The 25,153-nt window shown below is 53.9% G+C and overlaps 2 protein-coding genes, 1 long non-coding RNA gene and 2 other non-coding genes across 7 annotated transcripts; 2 read left to right on the top strand and 3 right to left on the bottom strand.

Moving 5' to 3' along the window:
- The first annotated feature begins 828 nt into the window (after positions 1–828).
- ST6GALNAC2 (ST6 N-acetylgalactosaminide alpha-2,6-sialyltransferase 2) lies at positions 829–20,063 on the top strand. The gene is made up of 9 exons (XM_055575217.1): positions 829–1,060; positions 4,891–4,954; positions 9,651–9,825; positions 10,446–10,614; positions 11,034–11,172; positions 13,554–13,657; positions 15,427–15,510; positions 17,489–17,588; positions 18,726–20,063. The coding sequence occupies exons 1-9, from the start codon at positions 936–938 to the stop codon at positions 18,891–18,893; spliced, it is 1,128 nt and encodes a 375-aa protein (XP_055431192.1). The 5' UTR covers positions 829–935; the 3' UTR covers positions 18,894–20,063.
- Positions 14,551–15,426, top strand: LOC129648670 (uncharacterized). The gene has a single exon (XM_055575218.1). It carries the CDS (start codon positions 14,551–14,553, stop codon positions 15,424–15,426), a length of 876 nt encoding a protein of 291 aa, XP_055431193.1.
- Positions 20,064–20,198: 135 nt separating the features above from the next.
- Positions 20,199–24,745, bottom strand: LOC129648671 (uncharacterized). Of its 3 annotated transcripts, none has more exons than XR_008712811.1 (6): positions 24,601–24,745; positions 24,024–24,095; positions 23,497–23,589; positions 21,812–21,943; positions 21,650–21,727; positions 20,199–20,702 (listed from the first exon to the last, which is right to left on the bottom strand). It is a non-coding gene; the product is annotated as an uncharacterized LOC129648671 (long non-coding RNA). The 3 variants fall into 3 exon arrangements; XR_008712813.1 differs by lacking the exon at positions 24,601–24,745 and adding an exon at positions 24,470–24,540; XR_008712812.1 differs by lacking the exon at positions 24,601–24,745 and adding an exon at positions 24,257–24,440.
- LOC129651923 (small nucleolar RNA R38) lies at positions 22,084–22,168 on the bottom strand. The gene has a single exon (XR_008714415.1). It is a non-coding gene; the product is annotated as a small nucleolar RNA R38 (small nucleolar RNA).
- Positions 23,661–23,738, bottom strand: LOC129651922 (small nucleolar RNA R38). The gene has a single exon (XR_008714414.1). It is a non-coding gene; the product is annotated as a small nucleolar RNA R38 (small nucleolar RNA).
- Positions 24,746–25,153: the final 408 nt, after the last annotated feature.

Below are 25,153 nucleotides of genomic sequence, written 5' to 3'. Positions count from 1 at the left end.
ACCCAGGCTTATCCTTTACATGAGGATTGGGGAGGGGTTGGGGGTGGGTGGGTTGCAGGTGCCTGTCATCCTCGCATTTGTTGACAGTTCAGGGTCTAGGGTATTTCACAGGTTTCTGGGGCCAGGATGATGTCCACTGGAGAATACAGTGTCTCATCTACCGCTCACCCCTGGAAAGGCTCTGCTTCCGGTGCACCGGAGCCCAGGCTTCCCCGGGCCTTCCTGATGACACCTGAGCCTCTGCTACACCTTTCAGGTGTCTCTGGGTTGCTGAGATCTCCAGGTTGCCCCGGGGTTGTAACAGGGACGCATTGTGACTGAGGGCTCTGGCCAGTCACTAAATGAGAGAGACGGACAACCTCAGCTCTCCCGCCCTTCCCATCCCGGGCAGGCCCCCTGCCCCATCCCCTCCAATTCCACCCGGGGTCTGAGCGGTTGGGGTTTAACCCTGCATGCTCCCCGCCCCTCCCACGGGCCTCGGCTGCCAGGAAGCCGCGAGCCCAGGGGGCCCCCGAGGGCGCAGTGTGCGGCCCAGGCGGCAGGTGGCGGCGTCTCCCCACGCCCCGCGGCCCCACAGAGTCCCCGGACCGCGCGCACGCACGCCCTTGTCGGTACCGGGAAGCGCCCTGCCCAACACCGGCTCGCGGCGTCTCTGGGCTGGGCCGTCCAAGTCCGGAGGACAGAGGGTAGCGCCTAAGAGGCGCGGGCAGCTCTGGGTGCCGGCGCGACACTCTCGCCTCCGGGACCCGCCGCGCAGCCCCCAAGGGTGCGGCGGCGTCCGGAGGCCGGGAGCCGACAGAGGGAGAAAGGCGGGGGGGGGGAGGCGGGGCCGGGCGGGGCCGGACGGCCGACTCCGGGAGTCGAGCCCGGCGCACCCTGGCCTCTCCTTTCCGCCCGGGTCGGCTGCCGACGGGACGCCCTCGGGCCAAGGCTGCATGGGGCTCCAGCGTGGCCGGCTCTTCTGGCCGCTGCTCCTGCTCGCGGCTGTCTGCTCCGGGATCCTGGTCGCCCTGTACTCCTCGGCGGTGGAGTTGCACCTGGGGCCCCAAACCGGAGCCAGGTAGGAGCTGCCGCGCGGGACCTGTCCGGAGGGTGCAGGGGACGCGGGGACTCGGGCTGCGGCCCTTTGTATCCAGAGCCTCCACCCCGGCGTTAAACTCGTGCTGCCGGGGGTCCCACAGCTGCTGCTGTATCCAAGAGGAACTTCGCCCCTTGCTCACCGGAGATCCACTCCCAACAGCTTTCTGCTGACTTCCCTCCGGCCCTGATTAGAAACCCTTTCATTTGTCCTACTTTGGCTTGGACATCGGATTCAGATAAAATCAGTCCCGGCTTTCCACGGATTGTGCCTCGCTAACCTCACATTTCTCAGATTCTACTTTGGGGGCAGGGACCCAAGTCTCCCAGATCCAGCGTTGCGCGCGGCTCCTCAGCCCGGCGGCGGCAGGTCGCGCCTCTCCGGCTCGCTGTGGTCCCTGCCCTCCCCGCGCCCGGCTCGCTTCTCTCCTCCCGCTGTGTTCGTTGTTTATTTTGATAAGCCCCGTCCGGGCGCGATCCGGTGAAGAGGTGGACCGCGGCCCACCTTGGGCTCCATCCAAGTTTCCCTCCCTGAGCTGCTCCTGCTGCGCTCCTCTCCCTCTCGCTGACCCTGAGCACCTTCCTTTCATTTGGTGCCCCAGGAGGAGAAACCTGAGAGCCTGCCTTTGGTAGGTCACGGTTCCAGTTACTGAAGAAATCTTAAAAGGGATTTAGCTTTACTTCTGGAAGGTGGACCGAGCTGTGCCCAACGTTTGGATTTGTGAGGCCCCACGGGTACCTACAGCCTGCTGCAGAGGCCTCTGGGCCCTGGCTTTCCCTTCCCAGTGCTTTTCCACCCACACAGTCCTCACTAAAGGGAATGAAGTCAGAATTAGTGTCTGCTCTCAGGAATGGGGCTCTCCAGGTGGCTCAGTGGTAGAGAATCTGCCTGCCAAGCAGGAGACCCAGGTTCAATCCCTGGGTCAGGAAGATCCCCTGGAGAAGGAAATGGCAACCCACTCCAGTACCCTTGCCTGGGAAATCCCAAGGACAGAGGAGCCTGGCAGGCTATAGTCCATGGAATCGCCAAAGAGTCAGACACTCAGACAGGACTTCGCGACTAAAACACAAAACCAAAAACATTCAGGAAACAAAGTCAAAGGGCACCCAGTGTTACAAAACAATATGAAACACGCTTGCCATTTATTACGTGTCCCCTCCCTTTAGAACCAAAGGTGTTCTAGCTGGCAACACCTGAAGTTAACTTTGCCTCCTTGGAGTCAGACATTGCATAAGGAAAAGGACTGAGGGTATTAAGAAAGGAGATCCGTATCAGTTTTCTGTAAAGATGTTTTGAAACACATTTATTTGAACATCCTTCAAAAGTAACTAATACCACTATAAATATGAGGTTGACTGAACATCCATTATACCTCAACAAAGCTTTTTTAAAAGACCTTTCATGTTTTAAAAATCTAGTACGACCTGTCCATATCCTTGATGTTTTGGTGATGTTTGCATTTTAGCTAAACTCCAGGGGCCAAGTCCAGACTCAGCCTCATTAGGAGCTGGACAAGCAGAGGGGCAGGTGGGATGGAAATCTGAGCAGGGCAAGCAAGCTATGTGACCCCCCCTCACCTGGGGATCAAAAGCAGCCCTCCCGGGCTACGGTGGGGAGTTCAGGGGAAGCCGAATGCTGGGACCAGGCCTGGCACACCGGAGATGGGAGATGAGGCTCTCCTTGCAGGTTAGAGGGTGGAATAGGTCCAATCAGTAGTTCCCGGGCTTGGGATTTCTAGACTTGTTTTAGAGTGGGTTGCCATTTCCTCCTCCAGGGGATCTTCCTGACCAAACCCATTGTCTTCTGCATTTACCGCTGAGCCTTTGGAGAAGCCTTATTCCCACGGTGGTGTCTAAAAGCCTTTGGATTCCGGGGGTGGGGGTTGCCGGGGGAGTCTCTTGAGCAGAAGGGTTGCTCTGGAGAGGAGCTGGCCTTCCTGAGACCTGAGCAATTCAGGGCTCCCTCCTGTTTCTATTCCACCCATTCAGCAGTTCCTCTGTCAGATTCCAAGCCTGGCTGCATGTTAGAATCACTGGGGAGGAAGGGATGACAGTGGGGGGAGGGGGGTTGAATCACTGGAGACCCAGAACCATCTGATCAGAATTCTGGTGTTTTTCAAAAGTTCCCTGGGGGTTCCTGAAGGCCACCTGGGCTGAGCACCACGGTCCCAGTTCCTCCTCTGAGAGGAGCTACAGGGTTTTGTGGTTGGCTCATCTGGGTTGAATGGAGGAAAGGATCGCCCTGCTTTTTCTGGCCTGCTCTTCCAAAGTCTTTCACAACCTTGAAGGCAGGTGGGTCCAGACGCCCTTGTGGCTCAAACGGTCTTGGTGCCTAGAAGCAAGTCACTGGAAGCCTTTGTTTCCTTCGAAACTGCTGACCTCAGATCCTCCCCACCTGCTCCCTCAGGGTTGTAGGGGAGGTGGGAGGAGTCTGGGAGTAGCCTGACCACCCTCTTGAATGGATAGGGGCTCCTGTTCCTTCCTGTTTGCCCTCTGCCCAGGTGGCTCAGTGGTAAAGAAAGTTACTGCTATTGTAGGAGCTGCGGGTTTGATTCCTGGGTCAGGAAGATTCCCTGGAGGAGGAAATGGCAACCCACTCCAGTATTCTTGCCTGGAAAATCCCATGGACAGAGGAGCCTGATATGCTACCTACAGTCCATAGGGCCGCAAAGAGTCAGGCACAACTAAGCGTGTGCGTGCCACACACACACACACACACTGGTGCAGGGACCACCTAGCACCTGGCAGGTGGGTGTAGGGCAGTAACCTAGACCCTTACCTCCCTCCAGAAGGGTCAGTGTCGTTGAGGCTGTCACAGGGTCCCTTCCCTTTGCCCTTTAGGTAACAATAGCTAATATTTAGAAGACACTTCTTACAATAGATAACGCAGACTCTGTTTGAAGGCTCCCGACAAGAATGCAGGCAGGGCTTTACTGGGGCCCCTGCAGGCGGCAACAGGAAGGAAACCCAATGCCAATTTTTCTTGCTTGCTCCCTGGGGGTGGGGCGGGGCTCGGTGAGTTGGTTCCTTCTACAGGATGACAGTAGGGATGGGTCCAGGGGGTCAGGCCAGAGAGGTGGCTTAGGTGGCCTGCCCACCCCCTTAGTGGTGCCACGTGCAGGGTCAATGTGCATACCTGCTTCTGCTCAGATGTTGGTCTTTCTGTATCTCTTTTGTTCATAATTTGCCCCAGCCGCCGCATGTACTCAGCTACTTTAGTCCCTTGTAGTTTACTTTGCATTTTGTTGCTCGAGGAGACGTTTGTCCAAGCGCAAGCACTGCAGCAAAGGGTCCCAGGCCCCAGCCTGTCTCAATCTGACCATCTGCGTACCTGCATGATCATCCCTGCTGAACAGACACAGACACTGAGCTTCTGAGAAGTTCAGTGGCTTCCAGAGATCCTGGAACCCAAACCCACGGAGTCGGGCTTTGGCCCCACCCCTTTCGCCAGGTGAAGGGGGCCCAGGGCACCCGGGATCTAACACCTGTTTTGGAGGCCTTAACAGGGAGATCGCTTAGATGGTCATGAGCCCAGGCTGCTGGCAATCTTTCCTATTTTATATTTTCATCTCTTAACCACCATCTCACTGTTCCCATACATTCCACATTTCAGCCACTTGCCAAGGGGCTAGGCAGAACATAATAAGGTGATACTATTTTGTGCCCAAAGAGAAAGAGATGAGCAAGAATCAGAGCATAGGGGAAAAAAATAAAAAAATCAGACCCTGATGGACGATCAGCCTCTAGAGTTACCAGACGAGCACGCTCCGGGGGCAGGTCAGACCCCAGCTTTACTTCCGCCTTCTCCCCCAGGAACACCACGTCATTGTCTCAAGCTTTCTTTGGACCCAAGGCACCAAATCCTAGGACACGAAAGGTACAGTGGCGGGCTACCCTGTGGCGGGGTACAAGGGGAAAGAAAAATCAGAATGAGAACATTCTTACGAGCCTGCTGGGTGGGAGCTCTCTGGAAACCCCCTCCCTCCTCTCCTCCCACCCCCCCTACATTCCCCTCCCCACCCAGAGAATGGAGCACAGAACTGAGGGGCCAGCCAGCGCTCTTCAGACCTGACCACTGAGGTCCCTGCACCCCAACAGCAGAGAAACATGGCTCCATCTTTACTCCCTGGGGTATAACCAGCAGAAAAGTCTTGCACATCTTGATTTATCTTTAAAAGTTCTCTTTTACATTCTACACCTCAAAATGTCTTTTTACTGTAAAACTCACATTTAAACTGTTAGCATGCATGCGTGCTAAGTCACTTCAGTCGTGTCCGACTGTTTGCAACCCTATGTACTGTAGCCCTCTGTCCAAGGGATTCTCCAGGCAAGAATACTGGAGTGGGTTGCCATGCCCTCCTCCAGGGAATCTTCCAGACCCAGGGATCAAACCCGCATCTCTTACGTCTCCTGCATTGGCAAGAGGGTTCTTTACCACTAGCACCACCTGAGAATCCCTTTAAACTGTGTACCATGAAGTAAACACCAAGCCCAGGGGACTCCCCTGCTCTGTCACAGAGCGCAGTGACCGTGGTCTGACAGGCCATCTCAAGCACTTTACCTGCGTTCTCTCACTTAAACCTGTCGGCAAGGTTGGGAGGCAGCTTTTACAGTGAGGCACAGAGATACCCTGCTCAGGTTACCCGTGGAAAAGAGGTGGCACAGGGATTCAGGCCTCTCTTGGACCCCCGGGCTGGCTCTGAACTCCCGAGCAACATGCCCTCACCCTCTCTGCAGGCTGCACTCAAGCGGGATGATGACTGTGTAGTTCTGGCCTGATCCCGGTTTAAGAGTTGTTTTTCATGCCCAAGACACTGGAACTTGTTAACTGAGGTCTCATGGGGGCAAGATCTCACCACATGCAAGACTGAGTGACTGCAAAGCTGTAAGCAGCAGAGTGAGCTCCCCCTGGCAGGTGATGGAAACCCCACCCCCACCCCACCCCCCACCCCAAGAACAGAAGTCAGGTGGACACTTGGCCGACTGGCTAAAGAAAGGCCTCAAGCGTCTTAAAGCACTTGGCCAGGTCATCTTTACTTTTCCTAAAGTCCTTTCACCTTGAGCTGCTGCTGCTGCTAAGCCGCTTCAGTCGTGTCCAACTCTGTGCGATCCCATAGACGGCAGCCCACCAGGTTCCCCCATCCCTGGGATTCTCCAGGAAAGAACACTGGAGTGGGTTGCCATTTCCTTCTCCAATGCAGGAAAGTGAAAAGTGAAAGTGAAGTCGCTCAGTCGTGTCCGACCCTCAGCAACTCTATGGACTTCAGCCTTCCAGGCTCCTCCACCCATGGGATTTTCCAGGCAAGAGTACTGGAGCAGGGTGCCATTGCCTTCTCCTACTTGATGCTAATCGACATATTTCCTCACCTGGTTTAAAAACAAAAAGATTTGAGCTTTTGTCTTTTGGATATATATGATGTGGGGGGAAAAAAAGAATAAAATGAAGAAGTAGGTAAAGGAAAAATAAAGGTAAGAAAGTTAGACAATGTCAGATAAGTGCATGAAAAATATGCCAGAGGGTGTCAGAGATGGGCTCTGAGCTTCCCTGTGACAACAACAAAGAAGGAAAGCTTGCCACCCTGTCCATGAGATAAAAGCAAGCCAGCTGCCCAAGCAAAGTGCAGCCTTTCTGGATACGGAGACCTGAAGATTTTTCTCTTGGAGCCTTATAAAGAATGCCCTGAAGATTTTTCTCTTGGAGCCTTGTAGTGGAGACCCTGGAAAACATCCCTATGATGAACTGAAGAGTAGTGAAACTGATGTAGTCAGTTCAGCTTAATGCTTGCTTTTAAAGCATGAATTTGGTCCATAAAGATTGCTGTGGGAGTAAAACAAGTTGAGCAGAACCCAAATTTCATGTGTGTTTATCAGTGATTTTGTCAGCCAGAACACTGGTAAATGCAGAAAACCATACTGCACCAAAGGGAATCATGTAGGAATACCCAAAAGGCACGCACATGCACACTTCAGACAGCCATCTGCTTCATCGCATGTTTTATAACCGGCTTCCCACCACTTCACGATAACTCCCAAACTGCCACCCTTCCGAAGCCCACATCCCCAAGAATGTGTCAGTTCTTTTCCAAGGTCAAGTGCCATATTTTGAGAACTACTTATATATTTCTTGGGCTTCTCTGGTGACTCAGACAGTAAAGAATCTGACTGCAATGCAGGAGACCTGGGTTTGATCCCTGGGTCGGGACGATCCCCTGGAGAAGGGAATGGCTACCCACTCCAGTATTCTTGCCTGGAGAATCCCATGAACAGAGGAGCCTGGTGGGCTACAGTCCATGGGGTTGCAAAGAATAGGACACAACTGAGCGACTAACATTTTCACTTTTCTAGATGTTTCCTAACCAGTGAATGTGTGTAAAACTGCTTCTATCTTCATTTTATGCATCACTGATCAAGTTTTTTGAGTTTCTGCTGCTAGTAGTCCCTTTTCCCAAAAGCCCTGTGGTTTGGGTTGCAGTTCTGCACAATGGTTTTTAGGCATTCGTATGTCACATAACAGCAGAAATGACTGTACTCTTTCTCACGTTGTCCTTTGATTAAACCAACATCTTAACCAAGACCCCCTTCAGTGGAAGAATAGCCCCAACCAGGCCGGGGCTGCTCAGGAATCTGAAACGGGGGTCTGCAGGCAGAGGGGGGCTGGGGCCTGTCTGGTACACGTGCTCTCCTTCAAGGCCGCTGTGTGCGGAGGCCCCTGCAAGGCTTCCTTTGCTGCTGGCACCAATGACCACCAACTTGGGAGCCTTAAAACAAGAGAAATGGAGTCTCTCACAGTTCTAGAGGCCAGAAGTCTGAAGTCAGGTATCCAGCAGGGCCAGCCGCCCTCGGAGTCTCTAGGGAAGAATCTCTCCTGGCCTCTTCCAGCTTATGGGGGCTCCAGCTGTCCCCCGGCTTGCAGCTTCATCACTTAACTCTCTGCCCCCCACCCCCGCCATCAGTACATGCCTTCTTTGTATGATTTTATTTTTGTTTATTTATTTTTGGCCGTGCAACGTCTTCGTTGCTGCGTGGGCCCTCCTCTAGTGGTGGTGAGTGAGGGCTACTCTCTAGCTGCGGTGCACGGGCTTCTCATTGCGGTGGCTTCTTTTGAGTTAGAACACAGGCTCTAGGGCGTACACACTTCAGCCATTGCGGCCCATGGGCTCCGTAGTTGTGGCTGCCGGGCTCTAGAGCACAGGCTCAATAGTTGTGGAGCACAGACTTCATTGCTCCACGGCATGTGGGATCTTCCCGGATCAGGGATCAAATCCATGTCTCCTGCACTGGCAGGTGGATTCTTTACCCCTGAGCCACCACGGGAAGCCTAGCACATGCCTTCTTATAAGGATACCAGTCATTGAATTTAGGGCTCACCTTAGTACATTAGAAGTTATACTCCATTTATGTGTGTGGCTCAGTCACTTCAGTCATGTCTGACGCTTTGCAACCCTATGGACTGTAGCCAACCAGGCTCCTCTGTCCATGGGATTCTCCAGGCTGGAGTGTGTTGCCTAGCCCTCCTCCAGGGGATCTTCCCAACACAAGGATCAAACCCACGTCTCCTTCACCTTTTTGCATTGCAGGCGGATCCTTTACTGCTGAGCCACCTTACAGTATAACCTCACCTTACTGATTACATCTGCAAAGACCCTCTTTCCAAATAAGGTCACATTCTGAGGTTTGGGGCAGACATGAATTGGGAGAGAGGACATTATTCAACTCAAGATAGGCACCGGCTGGTCAAAGACATCACAGATCTTCCCAGTAGCCCTTTCCATGTGAACCCTACTGCAGCAAGGACGGCCAGGGCAAGGGTTTGGACCCAGGCTGATGGATTCCAAGGCCTGGGGTGGACCTCCTCCAATACAGGGCAGGCAGCTCTTACCCATTTGTGGGAAAGTGCCCTCAAGTTCCCGCCAGAGCCGTCAGGCCCCAGAGACGTGGCATCCAGGGAGAAGGGCTGGGCAGGGTAAATCCAGAAAGCTCTCTGACCCCCACCAGGCCACTGCGTACAGGCCAGCTTGGCTGGCACATCTAGGGGGTGGCCCAAGTCTGGAGAGGGGAAGGGCAGCACTTCCCTCCCAGCCCTCTTATGGGGTATGCGGGCTCCCTGGAAGGTTCCTACCCATCCTACCTTCCAGAACAGCCCTCGGGGACTTCCCTGGGGGTCCTTGGGCTTCCCTGGTGAGTTTGATCCCTGGGTGTGGGAAGATCCCACCCAGGAGAAGGAAATGGCAACCACTCCAGTATTCTTGCCTGGAGAATCCCATGGATAGAGGAACCTGGCAGGCTACAGTCCATGGGGTCACAAAGAGTGGGACAGAACTGAGCGACTAACACTGGGGTCCAGTGGTGAAGAATCCGCCTGGCAGTGTAGGGCACGTGGGTTCCATTCCTGGCTGGGGAAGTGGGATTCCCACGTACCTCAGGGCAGCTAGGCCCACAGTGCCACTGGAGAGCTCGCATGCCACACCTAGAGAGGCCTGACCACGAAGATCCTACATGATGCAACTAAGACCCAAGGCGGCCAAATAAGTAAATTAAAAAAAGAAACAGCCCTCTTATCTTGTCACCCACAGAACCTGCTCTGTCGACATCCACTTTCTCTCGCCATTCAGCGGCACCCTCGCTTCCGGAATCTGTTTAACCTCTCCACTCCAGTGCTGCTGTCGGGGGACCTCTTCACCCCGCAGCTCTGGGACAGCCTGAGCCAGCACAAAGCCCCCTACGGCTGGCAGAGGCTCTCCCACCAAGGTAACCTGCAGCCCTCTGGCCCTAACTAGTCCATTCCTCCTGCTTTGGGACCACGGTGCCCCTCTCTCCTCACTTCCTCCCAGGCAGGCTTCAAGGCTCACCTCCACTGCTATGAGACTCCCTGCCTCTACAAGCACCCTCTACAAGGGTCAAGGAGAGGGGCCTGGCTACTGCCCCACCTGACCCCCGCTACCAGCAGCTCTTGCCCTGCTGGGCCCTGGCATGAAAGATGGCCAGTGTCCAAAGGTGGCCGAGGATAGCAGTTGTGAGCCCTCAAACAGCCCAATGATGGCTGCTGCTGGGAGAGACCACCCAGAGCCCCTTCCACTTTAAGTCGGCCCCTCACGCTACCTCCGCAGGCCCCAAATTATTTCCTTTTGGAATAAGCAAAGTCTTGGGAGGACTGGTTATCTGAGTTCTCAAGATGACTGGGGCCACAGCCAACCCTCCCACCCCACCACCCTCTTTGCAGGCGTCCTGCTCCCACGGACGTTTCCCTGTCCTCCACCCTCTGTGCCTCTTGAGAGGGGCCTGGTGTCAGGCCTCAGGCAGGTGCGGGTGCCAGGAAGAATCTCGGGAAGGCCCCAGTGCCCCTCACAGCACTCCACCTTGTCCCACAGCCATCACCTCCACCCTCAGTCTCCTGAACGGCTCGGAGAGCACCAGGCTGTTCGCCGTCTCCCGGAAGCTGCTTCCTGGCTGCATCCGGTGTGCCGTGGTGGGTAACGGAGGTATTCTGAATGGCTCCCGCCAGGGTCAGAACATCGATGCCCATGACTACGTATTCAGGTATGTGGGCCAGGGGCCAGGGAGGAAGCAGGAGAGGAGCTGGGTGGAGAGCTGGTCCCCAGCCAGGCCCCCTGAGGGGAGCATCATAGGTGAGGGCGTGGGCTAATGGAGCAGCAGTGGCCTCAGGCAACTCAGCAGTTGTGATGGGAGGACAGGCGTGGACAAGGGCGTTAGGCAGACAGACCCTGAAGATGTGCGAGGCTGTGGTCAACCCAGGGGACCCGGGAGGAAGGAGCTGCCAGGGCTGGCTTCGCCCTTTTCACAGGGCATCCCTTCAGGTGCCCGGCTGTCAGGATGGGGCTGGCGACCGGGCACTGGGGCTGCCGTGGGTAGAGGGAGTGCCAGAAGCCTGGGGATGGAAGTCAACATACAGTACCGTGTAGCCACCAAGCAGGCTGATGAGCCTCTGTTTGGACCAGACTCAACGGTGCGGTGATCAAAGGCTTCGAGAATGACGTGGGCACCAAGATCTCCTTCTACGGTTTCACTGTGAACACAATGAAGAACTCCCTCATCTCCTACTCGAACGTGGGCTTCACCTCTGTGCCGCAGGGACAGGTGAGGCTCCGACAGGCACCATGGTCCCTGACAGCCAGCGCTGCTGTTTCCTGTCCGCCCCACATCACACCGTGGGGCGGGCCACGGGGCTCCCAAGCCCCGGCCCAGCGGATGGACAGGTTGTACGCCAGGATCTAGGGCCTGTGTAATGGGGCACCCTGTGGCTCAGGACCAGGAAAGCTCTGGAGTGGAGCGTGAATGACTAATATTTACTGAAGGCTTATGGAGTGCCAGGCACTTTACAGAGGCCACGTCAGCCCCCTCTTACTGGTGAGGGCACTAAGGCTCAGGGCCCCTTCGTTCAGCAGAGTGGCAGCGGAGCCCGACTCAAACCCCTGCTACCCCCCGACCCAGAGCTCAGCAGCACACAGCCAGCCAGAGGGTATTTGCTGAGTGTCTCCTCCATTCCCACCCCACACACACTCAGCACAGCAGCCCCTGAGAACTGGAACCTGAGTCTGTCTGCTGCCTCCAGGCTCTTTCAGCCACACCCAGCTGCTCTAACACCATGCTTCCCCTTCTAGAGGGCTTCCCTGAGAGCTCAGTTGGTAAAGAATCCACCTGTGATGCAGGAGACCCCACTTCGATTCCCGGGTCAGGAAGATCCACTGGAGAAAGGAAAGGCTACTCACTCCAGTATTCCAGCCTGGAGAATTCAGAATTCCATGGATCATATAGTCTATGGGGTCATAAAGAGGCAGACAAGACTGGACCGACTTTCACTTTCTTTCCCCTTCTAGAGCAGGCTGGCTACCACATGCAGCGGGGAGGTCCCAAGATAAGGGCGCTGTGGTGCTCGATAGGGCTGGTTTGAGTTTTCAGCAGCTTCCTCCTCTTACCAGGGATGTCAGGGGTGTCCAAGCCACAGCATCCATGCTCTGAAGCCTCGTTTAGCTCATGATGAAACAAGATAGCACAGTTTCATTTCTGGTGTAGCCACAGAACCTGTATGTGTGCGTGCTAAGTCGATTCAGTTGTGTCCAACTCTGTGCAACCCTAGGTACTGTAGCCCTCCAGGCTCCTCTGTCCATGGGATTCTCCAGGCAAGAATACTAGAGTGGGTTGCCATGCCCGCCTCCAGGGGATCTTCCTGAACCAGGGATCAAACTCCCATCTCTTATGTCTCCTGCATTACCATTAGTGCTACCTGGGAAGAACCTGTATGAGTTCTCCATAACTGCATGACAAATGACCCCCAAACCTCATAGCTGTAAACAACAAGTACTGCTTATCTTGCCGTTTTCATGACTCAGGAATTTGGGAGCAGCTCAGTAGAGTGATTTTGTCCACTTCTTTTTTTCAGCCTCCTCTGGCAGCATGAAAGTGTTAGTCGCTCAGTCATGTGGTCCAACTCTCTGCGACCCCATGGGGTGTACCCCACCAGGCTCCTCTGTCCTTGGAATTCTCCAGGCAAGAATACTGCAGAGGGTAGCCTTTCTCTTCTCCAAGGGATCTTCCTGACCCAGAGTCCAAGCTGGGTCTCCCTCATTGCAGGCCGATTCTTTACTGTCTGGGCCATCAGGGATGCCCTTCCCAGATGACTCAGCAAGTAAAGAATCTACTTGCAATTCAGGAGACACAGGAGATGCAGGTTCAATCCCTGGAGAAAGAAATGGCAACCCACTCCAGTATTCTTGCCTGGGAAATCCCATGGCCAGAGGAGCCTGGCGGGCTACAGTCCAACGGGGTTGCAAAGAGCTGGACACGACTGAGCAACTAAGCGTACACACACCAGCAGCATGTGGGACCCTAGTTTGCTGACGAGGGATTGAACCTGCGCTCCTGCGTTGGAAGGTGGAGTTTTAACCAGTGGACCAGAGAAGTCCCTCATCGGAGTGGTTTTGGCTCAGGGTCTCCCAGTAGTCACAGTCAGGCTTGACAGGGGCCGCGGTCATCAGAAGGCCCGCCTGGACCAGGGTGAAGATGGCTCCCTCACAGCCCTCACCATGTGGGCACTTCTGCAGGCTAATACACTGCCTCCCCGATGGGGTAGCTAGCTTGACCCAGAGCGAGTGATCCCAGAGAGCAAGGAAGCTCCTCCAGTGTCTTTTATGAACCCCTCTCCAAGGGGGTCACACATGCTTCCTTACTCCCACTTTTTCTTATCCATTAGAAAAATTCTTAGTCCCTCAGTCCAGCCCACACTCAAGGGAATGACAGTTGAGCCCGGCTCCTTGAAGGGATGAGTATCAGCGGGTCTGAGTGCTGAAACCCTCAGTGGAACCTGAAAGAACAGGGCACCCGAAAGTGGAAAATACAGACTCAGAAGGGAGACGCTCCTGCCCCAGCAGGGGCCAGACCGGGCGGAGGGCGGTCCACTCGGAGCAGGAAGTCCCCATGGTCTTGTCCCCACCAGGGCTGCTTCTCTGTTGCCCCGACAGTACCTGCGCTATATCTTCATCCCCTCGGACATCCGTGACTACCTGATGCTGAGATCCGCCATCCTGGGTGTGCCTGTCCCCGAGGGCACTGATAAAGGAGACAGGTGAGCAGCCAAGCAGGGAAATAGGGCATGGTACTGCTCCCGGGTCCACTGTCAGTTGGGAAAGGTGGCTGAAGGTGGCCAGAAAGGTCCCAAGAATCCACCAGAGCATTAGAAGAGTAAACTCTTCTTTTTTTCCTACCCTCGGGAAAGCCCAGATAATGCTGCTGGTCCCCAGGGACCCTCCTGACCAGGTGGGCTGCAGGTTCAAGGGGCTCCTTTTGGAATGGGGGCCGGCAGGCCTGGCCCCTCAGCTTCAGCTGCGGTCCCCATAACCTGCCCAGCCACCCAGCCGGCCTGTCCGCAGCTGTCCCTGCTGTCCCATTGAGTGCATTGCGTTTGGCGACCAAGAGTGAGGGCCAGGACCCATGCCACTCCTTGGCGGGCACCCTCCCAAGACTGCCCATGAAATGGGAGAGCAGGGGACGTGGGCCCAGTGTCCTGCAGAGTGGGAACAAAGGGCCCTCTGTCTGTCCTCCCCCACCTTCCTGGGCAGCAGGCCCGTGTCCAGCTCTTTTGAACCATGTCCGGGCCTCATCTGAACCTTCTCCCTGTGGTGCTGAAGACAATTTCTTGTCCCTGAGTCGGGTCCTCATAAATCTGCACCAACCCCTGTGGCCGCAAGGACCGGCCCTCCTGTCTCGCTGGCTGGCCCCGGTACATCTCACCCACCCTCAAAGAGCACCTTCTGAGGCGTCCTTATGGGTTAAGCCCTCGGGGGCCAGGCCGGCTGCGCCAGCCCCGCCCTGTGCCCCGCCCCAACCTGCTGATGACCCAACAATCGCCTGGCAGCCGCTCCTGGGGGTGGGCTTTGCGACCCAGACGGGACTGGCTCCTGGGGGTTGGGGGGGGCTGGCTCAAAGACATCGGGTGGACATTAAGCCTCCCCAACACCAATGAGCTCCCCCTCCAATTCCCCTAATCCATCCCCTGCCCAGTCCCCCTCCCAGTCCAGATCCAACCATACCAACCAGCAGCCCTACGCCAGCCCTGGCGGCTCAGCTCCTTCCCCGTCCCCCACCCGGGGGTCTTCCCGTGCCCCCTCTCACCCTGCCACCCCAAATGCCTCACAGCCCTCTTCCCGGGCCTCCTCCCTGGCCCCCAGCCCTCATGTCCAGCCTCGGGGATCTTCCCAAAATGCCACTCCACCTGCCTCCAAATCTCCCTCTCAATCTGGCTTGAAATCCCTCTCCCGAAACTCTTCCCAAACTCCCCCCATACCTGGCGCCAAGTCCCCCGCCCACAGCCCCGCGCCCTCGGCCTCCTACATCGGGCTCGGGCTCGGGCTCGGGCCCATCCGGGGCATCCCGTCCTACATCGCCCCCTACGTGCCCCGCTTCATGAAAGAGGCCCCCTTCTTCCAGCCTCCTACTTCGCCCCTCCCGCAGAACCAGTGCTTCCCCTGCTCCTTCCCCTGCCGGGCCCGGGACCGCCCGCGCAAGCCCCCTGACTCCCTGTACTTTCCTCTCCTCCCGCCCCCTCCGCACCTCCCCCAGGTCAGCCGCTCCTACCCATCTCCCCCCGCCCTGTTCACGCCCCCCTCCTCCCTCTCCTACACCCTGCCCACCGACGTCCTGGTGGGCGGGAAGCCGCACGTGGTGCCCACGGTGCTCCCAGCCACCTTCTACACCCCCTTCTCCCGCTACTACTCCCAGCCCCGCCCCTACCGGTCCATCCACCGCCACCGCCCCAGCGCCTTTCACCTCTCCTCACTCCACAACCCGTCGTACGACGCCTCGGGCCGCTCTGTTCACTTCTATCGTGGGTCCTAGGCCTCAGACCTATTTTGGACCGGACTCCTCTGCCAGCAAATTCAAGCTACTCCATCCAGACTTCATCAGCTACCTGACAGAGAGGTAGGTGCGGGCAGGGGTGGTGCTGGGAGCAACTCCCCTGCCCACCCCCGCCATTCGCCCCACACCTACCGGCTGCTGCTGCTGCTGCTAAGTCGCTTCAGTCGTGTCCGACTCTGGGCGACCCCACAGAAGGCAGCCCACCATCCCTGGGATTCTCCAGGCAAGAACACTGGAGTGGGGTGCCATTGCCTTCTCCAATGCATGAAAGTGAAAAGTGAAAGTGAAGTCGCTCAGTCGCCTCTGACTCTTTAGCGACCCCATGCACTGCAGCCCACCAGGCTCCTCCGTCCATGGTATTTTCCAGGCAAGAATACTGGAGTGGGGTACCACTGCCTTCTCCGGCAACACTGGCTTTATCCCCTGAAGATGAAACCCAAAGCTGGGCCATGTGCCGAGGACCACCGTGGCCACCCCTGCTCCCCGCCCCGCAGCACTTACACTGCTTCATTTACTTGTTGTTTAGTTCCTCAGTCCTGTCCCATTCTTTGCAACCCCATGGATGGTAGCCCGCCAGGCTTCTCTGTCCATGGCATCTCCCACAAAGAATACTGACTGGAGTTGCTTACCATTTCCTTCTCCAGGGGACCTTCTGGACCCAGACTGAACCCAAGTCTTCTGTTATTGGCAGGTGGATTCTTTACCACTGAGCCACCAGGTTAAATACATTGATGGAGGTGATGTTCTATCAGTCAAGGTAGACATGAAACTCAACAGGCTTACTTACCAAAAATGTTCACCAAGGCTTAGGCTGGGCATAGAGGGACTGTAAGTGTGGGGCTGTATGGGGACTAGTGGAAGCCAGCGTTCAGGCCCACACACAGGAGGACCCTGGGGAACCCCTGCCTGCAGATCTCCACCCCCACCCCACCCATCAGTGGTTCTCAGCAGGAGGCTGGTCCACCGTCCTGTCTGAACAGTTTTGGTTGTCACTAGGCGACCTGAGTGCCCCTAGTGGGCAGAGGCCAGGGATGCTGCTGAACCACCTACAAGACACAGGGCAGCCCCTGCAACGCACATCTGTCCAGCCTGAAGTGGTGACGGTGCTGCAGCTGGGAAACCTACTGCGTGCAGCCCCAGGCTAGCACCCCAAGACCCAGAGCAGGCCAGAGGTGGCAGGGGAGTCTGGGAGGCAAACTGAAGACCACTCAACAGATGAAGAACAGGCTGAGAGGCTAGGTGATTTGCCTGGCAAGGCCTAGATGAGAACCCAGGGCTGAGGTCAAAGCTCGTGGTCACCATACTGTGGCCTCACTTTTGGACCATCTGGGTGTCTGAAAGCGTGTACGTGTGCTTGCACACGTGTGCACCATCTCACTAGCGGCCCAGTCACAGGACCTGCGTGTCTTCTGTCCTCATGTGTGGCTCCTGCTTGGCCAGTCCGGAGGTGAAATTTAGGTGTCAGGTTAAATAACTACGCCAACTATGCCCTAGACGTGGTGGTGTGGGAGGGTGTTGCAGAGAGAAGCAAGTTAGGCTGGACTCAGGCTTCCAGAGTGGGAGAGGGAAGGGTCTCACCTGTGTTTCTTCAGGAGGGCCTGTTCCTCTTCCTCACTGCTTGTTACCTAAGGTGTTACTTCAACCAAAGATTTTTGTGTATAATTCATCTTTCTCCAAATGGCAGATGGGTGAGGGCAGAAGGGCCAGAAAATTTTGCCGTTTCCCAACCTGCCTGAGTTGGTGTAATGGCACAACCCTCAAGCAAATGTCCAAGACCAAAAGTCCTGGGGTTTTTTGGCTGCCCTGGGTTTTCTTTACTGCACGGGCTTTCTCTAGTTGTGGCGAACAAGGTCTGCTCTTCGCTGTGGGGTGCAGGCTTCTCATTTTGGTGGCCACTCCAGAGCGTGGGCTCTAGGCACACGGGCTTAATTGCTCCTCAGCATGTAGGATCTTCCTGGACCAGGCATTGAACCCATGTCCACTGGAACACCAAAGAAGTCCTCCGGAGTCTTTGAGTTCTGACGCTTCTTTTTGCTTCCAGGTTTTTGAAATCAAAGTTGATTAACACAAAATTTGGAGACCTATACATGCCTAGTACTGGGGCCCTCATGCTGCTGACAGCTCTGCATACCTGTGACCAGGTAAGAGGCCTGCTCTTTCAGGAGCCCACAGCAGCAGAGCTGGTGTGAATGGGCCCTTCTTCCATCCATGAGACCCTCTACCTGAGGCCTGCTAGCCCAGACCTGGGACTCCGGGCCTCCATCCCGTGGCAGAAGGGTCCCCAGCTGCAGGAGCCACCTAGTCTAGGGAATGGGGTGGAGGAAGTGCTCTCGGTCCCTTCGGGGACAGCCTTCAGACCGTCTTGCCTTCCTCCCCAGGGCCACCTTGCCCTGGGCTTGTCCTTTCACCCTCTGCCCCAGGGCAGATGCTGCACATGGTGTTTAAGGGACATACGACCCAACTGCTCTTGTGAAAGCAAAATCTCAACCAAAGTGGGTAGGGACATCTGTTTTGGGAGGACACTCTCAAACTGAGGTGGGCAGCCTTCCACACATGGAGTCTCTGAAATCACTCCATGAGCCAATTCTTGCTGGGGTGGTACCCACGAGCTGCAGAGACAGAGGCTGAGAATCAGTTTTCAGGGAAAGGCTGTGTTGACCCAGGCACAAGAGCTGGAGGCCAAGCACCAATGGACTCTGGTCCCCTTTTTCCATGTTTGAAACAGGACTCTCCTGTCTGCAGTCACCATTAGACAGGAAACAGGAGGTAAGGGGCTTTCTGCCTCCATCTTGAGCATAATGATCATGGCTTTGGTGTCACAGACCGGAGTTCAAAACCCACCCCAACTACTTATTAGCTTGTGACTGGGGACACACGTTTTGGTCATCTTTCTGAGCCCATTTCCCCATTTGTAAAACAGCAGCATCTACACTTAGAGTTGGGTGAGAAAATGTGCAGAAAGAACACAGTGCAGATATGAAAACATGGGTGAGAACGGTTGTTTATCCTCACCTCCACACAAGGCAGCTATGCCTAAGTTCCTGCCACTTTATAAACTGCGCTTAGTCGCTCAGTCGTGTCCGACTCTGCAACCCCATGGACTGTAGCCCACCAGGAACCTCTGTCCATGGGGATTCTCCAGGAAATACTGGAGTGGGTTGCCATGCCCTCCTCCAGGGGCCACACTGCAGGCACATTCTTTACCATCTGAGCACCAGGGAAGCCCTTTACACACAGCAGCTCAAATGCTAACTCAAATGCTAACTGTCCTTGTCCAGGTTAGCGCCTATGGATTCATCACAAGCAACTACCAGAAATTTTCTGACCACTATTTCGATCGAATGAAGAAGCCACTGATATTCTACGCAAACCACGACCTGTCCCTGGAAGCCACCCTCTGGAGGGACCTGCACAAGGCTGGCATCCTTTGGTTGTACCAGCGGTGACCCAAAAGCATCCGAGACCTTTATTTTTGCAGAGCTGCGGCCCTGGGCCCCTCGAGTAACTGAAGCTACCTTCTTGTGTTCTATCCTTGACATCCCCCTACCCCCTTCACTACAGAGGACAGAGTGGATGTGTCAGTCACTCAAGACTGCCCTTTGTGGGACACCCTGCCTTGTCCTTAGCTCACCCGAGGAGACTCCTCTGGGCCCAGGTAGACCACCCAACCTTGGTCAAGGAAAAACACTGCTCTGCTGGGCTCGTCTTTAAAACTGAAGACAACACTCTCAAGATGAGACCGACCAGCGCGAGCATGCAGGTATCCTTCAGAGCTGAGCATTTCCAAGCCAGCAGTGGCACGGACTGACTTGGTCAGTGGCGTGGCTCAGGGCCTCTAAATTAACGAAGGTCAAGCAGCAGTAGAAACAAATGCACTTTTCAGCCCAAATCCTCCCACTAGCATGTCCGGCCTCAGATTCCAAAGCAGTTCACCTCAAGGACATGTTGGAACAGCTTTTCTAAAGGGAACAGACTCACTTCTGCCCCCTGATAAAGTGGGAGCACAAAGGGCAGAAAGTCATTTGAAATTAGTTAATTGCATAAATGACGGATAACCACTGTGTCTGTGTTTGTGCTGGGCAAAGTAGTGTATTACGCAGGGTATTTAGCATGGAGAGTCTGAACCACCAGCAAGTCCTGGCCTCTGATTAAAGGCCCACTGAAGATGTATTAACACCCCATCACCAAAAGGACATTATTGGATAACAAACCCTCATCACTGGACATTGACTATCAAGGCTTCAATAATTTGACTGGATACAGGCAGCTTTCTTTTAGATTATACGGGCTTCCAAGTGTAGATCAACTGAATGACCACTACACAGCTCCGCACACACACCCTGGGTTTGACTGGCTGGTGTCACTACAGCCCGTAAGGCAGTGGAGCAGGCTGGGGAGGCCTCCCCGCCAGAACCTGGCCTCTGGCCCCTGCTTCTGAAGGGTCATTCCTCTCCGTACAACACTCTGCCTTAGAAACTTAAGACAGGTGACTAAGAAAAACGACATACAGGATTTAACCACTATAGCAGCTACTTGAGAAAGCATGGCTTCCTGAGGCCCGGACCCCTTTCCCCCCATATTTTATTTTTTCCCTATTCCCATCACATCTGTAGTTAGCAAACCAGTCAATTGTATAAGATCGATTTAGTGAGAAACTTTAAACTTTCATTTATAAAAGAATGTGCTGATTCACAGAAGAAATCACTGCTTTTACAACAGGTCTCAATCTGAAATCCACAAATGCTAGTAAGTCAACTTTTAAATGTTTTAATTTGCTTTCAAGTTAAGCCCAAGACACTGTAGAAATCCACTGAGAAATGTTTTTTTAGGCTGAACACCTGTTTCCCTTAGTCTTCCACAGAGCGTGTACATGCGAGTTTCACTTTACAATCACTGCAGTCCCCCCACTGCACCAAGATCACCTAAACTCTGTGTGTGGTATTGCAGATGTTCTTAGTTATACCTTCATTTACAAGAGGCAATCCTGAAGGAACTCATTCTAAGCAATCAATCATTTTCCTGTGTTTGTGTGTAAGGCACAACTAGACTGATTCAGTGCAGGCTAGTGGGTCCCAAATGCCTCTTTCCAGGAGACGGTGCAAGGGCCCAGTAAAGAGCACCCACCAAGTGCTGGGGGCATTTATATTCAGACGCCCTCTGAAGTCAAACATACAGGTTCAGGGAATCCCCTGGTGGTCCAACGGTTAGGACTCGGCGCTCTCACTGCCAAGGGCCAGGGTTCACGTGCGGCAGAGCTGAAAAAACAAAACACAAAAAACCCCTCCAGGTTCACTTGGGTCCCGCACAACAGTCAAGTCCACTCAGCAGCAGACTGACCCAGCAGGCCGACCTTCCCGCCTGCTGGCACACCCTTTCACTATGTCTGCTCTAGGCTGTCAGCTGCTTGGACCAGTTTTCTAGTTCTTTAAATCCCACCCCAAATACAGCTTCCTTGGTGACCAAACAAATATGTGACCTTACATATGAAGAGCTGCACATACCTCCCAACTTCAGAGGAAAAGAGAGGCAATCTGTGCCCACTTCAAGCGTGGCATTTCAATGGGAACAAAGCCCAGTGCCACTCTGCTACTCTCTTGCTCACAAGCCAGCCATGCCATTCAGACAAGAGCTGGGCTAACTCCAGGAGAGTGCCCTGCGTGAACAAGGCACCTGGAAACCATGCTAGTGCCATGGTACCCCTTCTTTCCTGAATGTCAGGATACAGTAAAAAGACAGATCAGACAGCCCTGAAGTGTGCTCACTGCCACAGCCGGCATACATCTTCCATTGCCGTCTGTCTCAAAGAGCGCATTCATTTTCTTGAAATATGTGACAAGCACTCTTTCATTCCACAGTAAGAGCATAAGCCAAACCTGGGCCACTTGCCCATTTCTGCCACCTCTTATAGCCTGTGCCCTCAGAGCCAAAGGGTGACAAGGCAGCCCACCACTGGTTTTCAAGTGGCAGAGGGATGGGGCCCCAGGACTGGGGTCTTGGCAGGGTACATAAGCACAACTCCCTTTGGAGTGCGTTCCGTCTGATCCCTTATAAAGCTTGAACTGCTTTTAAGAACCCAGAGCCAGCCCCTTAAGCCTCAGAACAGATCGTTTTCCCTCAGTCGAGATGTTCAGACAGGGATAACTAACCATCACAGGCTTGTGGGGATTCTTTCGGACACGTAAGATAGAAACAGAAAGCTTACATTACAAACAACGCGAGAGGAACGGTTTCACTTGCTTTAGGTAAAGCAGGTCAGTCCTGTTACACACGCTGTAGACACCTAGCAAAGAAAACAGACCTATGTCAAAGTCACCTTGCCACTCAGCACAACCCAAGGGCCGGGGGAAACAAAAAGAACACCCACCCAGGCCTGTTCCAAAGGTTTTCTCTATTACACACGAGAGAAATTCCACGTGGGGTCCGGGGCAGCCGCCACAGCCCTGCAGCCAGTGTCTTTTTCTGGAGTATCCTTTTCAGCCTCAAACTGAGGCTGTACCTAGCGAGGGGAAATTGCAAAGGAAAATTCAAGAAGTACACAAGTTATCTCTCGGATAGCTCACTGTTTATTCAGGCATTAAACAAACAAACAAACCAAATAAACCAGGCCTCAATTTTCTCTAAAGCAAACCTGGGAAACTGAGTCTCAGATATCCAGATTCCACACTCAAAGGCTTTTTTTTGGCCTTCAGACAGGGATAACTTCACATCATCATGGACTCAGCGCCCCACCCAGCTGCCAGTCCACAGCACTGACATCCACAGCACAAGCAAACCATGTTCTCCTTACCAAATTCCGCTTTACTTCCTTTCTCAGGAACTCATTCAATCTTATATGCTTTATTAGAACGTGCTTTCCCTCACGGGTAAAAACTTTGTATCTAGTGCCTAGCTGTACCCAGAGTCCCAGACCTGAACGGTGACAGTTCCTGTCCTTTTAAAGCCAGGGTCTCCCTGAGCACAAAGTGTCTAGTAGCCAAGTAAATCTTTCAGCATCTTTGAGCTGTCAGTAAAATGTCTCAAACAGTGTGGATTACTTCTTCCAGCCAGACCACTGAAGGCCAGCTGTGCAAAGGGTGCCTGATGCCAAGAAAAATCAACGCCAAGCAAGGTCACTTCTCCTTTGCTCACCTCTGTGTGCAAAACGATACTGCACAGCGACCATGTGGCTTTCAGTTCTTTAAGACAGGGATTATAGTCTGCCCTGGGAGCTACTTAAAAATAGCCAGTACTATAACCTTGCTGTAATAAAAATCCCTGAGCTAAAAGTAGATCAGATCATCTCACTGTTCCTCCACATCTGCTCTTAAATGGCCACACGTGATCCTTGGGCCACAGTCTAGAGCCATCTCACCCATCTTAGCATGGCTGGAGGTGGGGTCCAGGAACATTCTACAGGTGCAGAGCCAGATCTGAAAAGCACCACTCCTGTCTTTTAGAGATGAAGAAACAAGGTTCTGGTGTGGTTACCTGCTAACAGGCTGAGACTGGAGTCGCAGTCTAACAGTGGGTTTCAACTTTAACTCTACATTTTGGGTGGGGAGTTCTTTGTCGGGGTGGTGGGGGGCCTGTCATGTGCACTACAGGGTAATTAGGGGCACTGCCTGGATCCCAGCAACACCCTCCACCCCTAGTTGAGAACCACTAGTCGAACTCAATGACCAGCTGTTCAACTATATCTCACTAAAGCTTAATAATAATGCCCCCCTTCCAAAATCACTTATAGCTACATTTTTATGGCTCTTAAAAAAAAATAACCTAGTTGTGTAACTTTGGGCAAGTGAACGCATTAATTCAGTTTACTTACTCGGGAGCAACACAGGGAAAACATCTACCTCACACTGCTGTAACAATCCCTGCGAGGGAACTTGGTGAGGGGTCTAGGAAAGAGTTCTCTGGGCACTAAAAGGAAAAACTATTCAAGAAGGTCTACACAAGTATCTCTCAGATAGCTGTTAATGTCTGGGAAGACCCACACATCTCTGAAATCTAACAAGCCAACACTTAAATGAACCATAACCTATGCGATTCTGTGGAAGTTAAAACTCTTACCATTTATAGAAATCTCATCACAAGGATCCTTACATCTCTGGATGATGGTTTTCATGTGACTTTTTTTCAAAGCCCACAGCCTACATCTTTATTCTAAAAGAGAAATATGGATAACACATTAACAGGAACAAACTTATTCATTCCCAAGAACATAATTTAAAACGTTGAGCCTCAGCAAGTTAGAATTCCTCACAACAGAAGTCTTTTCAGACAGGGATAACTTTAAATCAACCTCTGCTCAACCAGTAAAGAACATTTCTAAATCTCAATCAACTTGAAAGCTCAAGTTCCAAGTCTCCCTTTTACCCGTGAATGCAGTGGCATCCACTTTGGTTTCAAAGAGCGACACCTAGTGGCCCCAATTACACTGGGACAGAGACCATCCTCATTTCTGGATTCTGGGTAGGACCCCCAACTGATCCTGAGTCAGCCAGGATTCAGAGCTGCGGTGTGTGGCAGGCTTTAAGACCATCTCGGCTTTCTCATTTCTGTTGCCCACCCAAGTTCCTGCCTACATGCATTCTTACCTATTTCAGACTTCCATTCGTTACTTCTAAGCAGGTCTGCTGCTCACCATCTCTGCAAATGCCAAAGAAAGCCTGTGGAGAATAAAAACGTAAGCATGTTAAGGGTCGCTATAAAACTGCAGCCTTCCAAAGTCTACCACGCCACTGATTATCAGCTGTAGAATTAAGTGAAAATTGATTGGGGCTGTCCTCTAGGCACTCCAACAGGAAGCCAAATATTTAGACGTTAATACCCTGGATGCGAGCTTGCCCCGTGGGAGGACCTGGGGACCAGCAGGGCCGCTGAGCCTGGAAGCTCAGCGCTTGGGTGGCCGTGAGGCCTGGGAGGTGCGCAGGATGGAAGAGACGCTCTCCCCCAGGAGGGACGCTCCGATGCCAAAGGTGGGCTTGGGCTCTCTCTCCCTTCAGTAACAAAAACTCGCACCCTTTGGAACGTGTTTTCTCACCTCAGTTAATCCTCCCAACCCCCTATGGGAGTGGGGGTTGGGGGAACCAGGCCTAGCGTCACTATTTCGCCTTCGAGCAGCGGAAGGCCAAGTATGCTAGCGCCGTATCAAGGAATAAGCAGTTTACCCACCTCCGCAGCCTTCCCTCGGCCAAAGGGCCGAAGTTGCTGGCCTTGCTGGAACCACAGCGAGGAAGCCATGGCTTCCAGCCATGCAGCCCGCAGCGGAAGAGGGGGCGGGCTTCCGCCTGCGCCCAAGTCTTCACGGAAGTCTCGCGCGAACTCTCGCGCTATTGAGAAAGGGCTACTGGGAAATGTAGTGTGATCGACAGCCACTGAGGGGCGCCCGAGGCTCCGAAGCCCGGGTAAGATGGTGGCCGCCACTGGGGACAGTAGAGAGTCCAGGGCGGGAGGCTTGCTCTGTATAGAAAACCCGGCGGCTAGAAAACGAAGACCGACGGTCGTTTCGGTCACAAAGTCGCTATCTGTTGAGAGAACAGGCTGTCCCTGGCCGAGACTGGCTGGGTGGTGGAGGCCGCAGAAAGTTCGAGGGGGCTTCCAGAGGAACGACTGAGGGAACTCGGGCCCCGCCGGACTTCGTAGTTAATTGCTCGACGGATTTTATTAGAGTCATGGAGGGATGGTTGCGTTAGTGAAGGAAAAGGAGATTCCCGGGGAATTCGTT

Source organism: Bubalus kerabau, chromosome 4 (assembly GCF_029407905.1).
Source record: "Bubalus kerabau isolate K-KA32 ecotype Philippines breed swamp buffalo chromosome 4, PCC_UOA_SB_1v2, whole genome shotgun sequence".
In the NCBI taxonomy this organism is placed as follows: Eukaryota; Metazoa; Chordata; class Mammalia; order Artiodactyla; family Bovidae; genus Bubalus; species Bubalus kerabau.
This window is presented reverse-complemented; position numbering and strand designations above follow the sequence as displayed.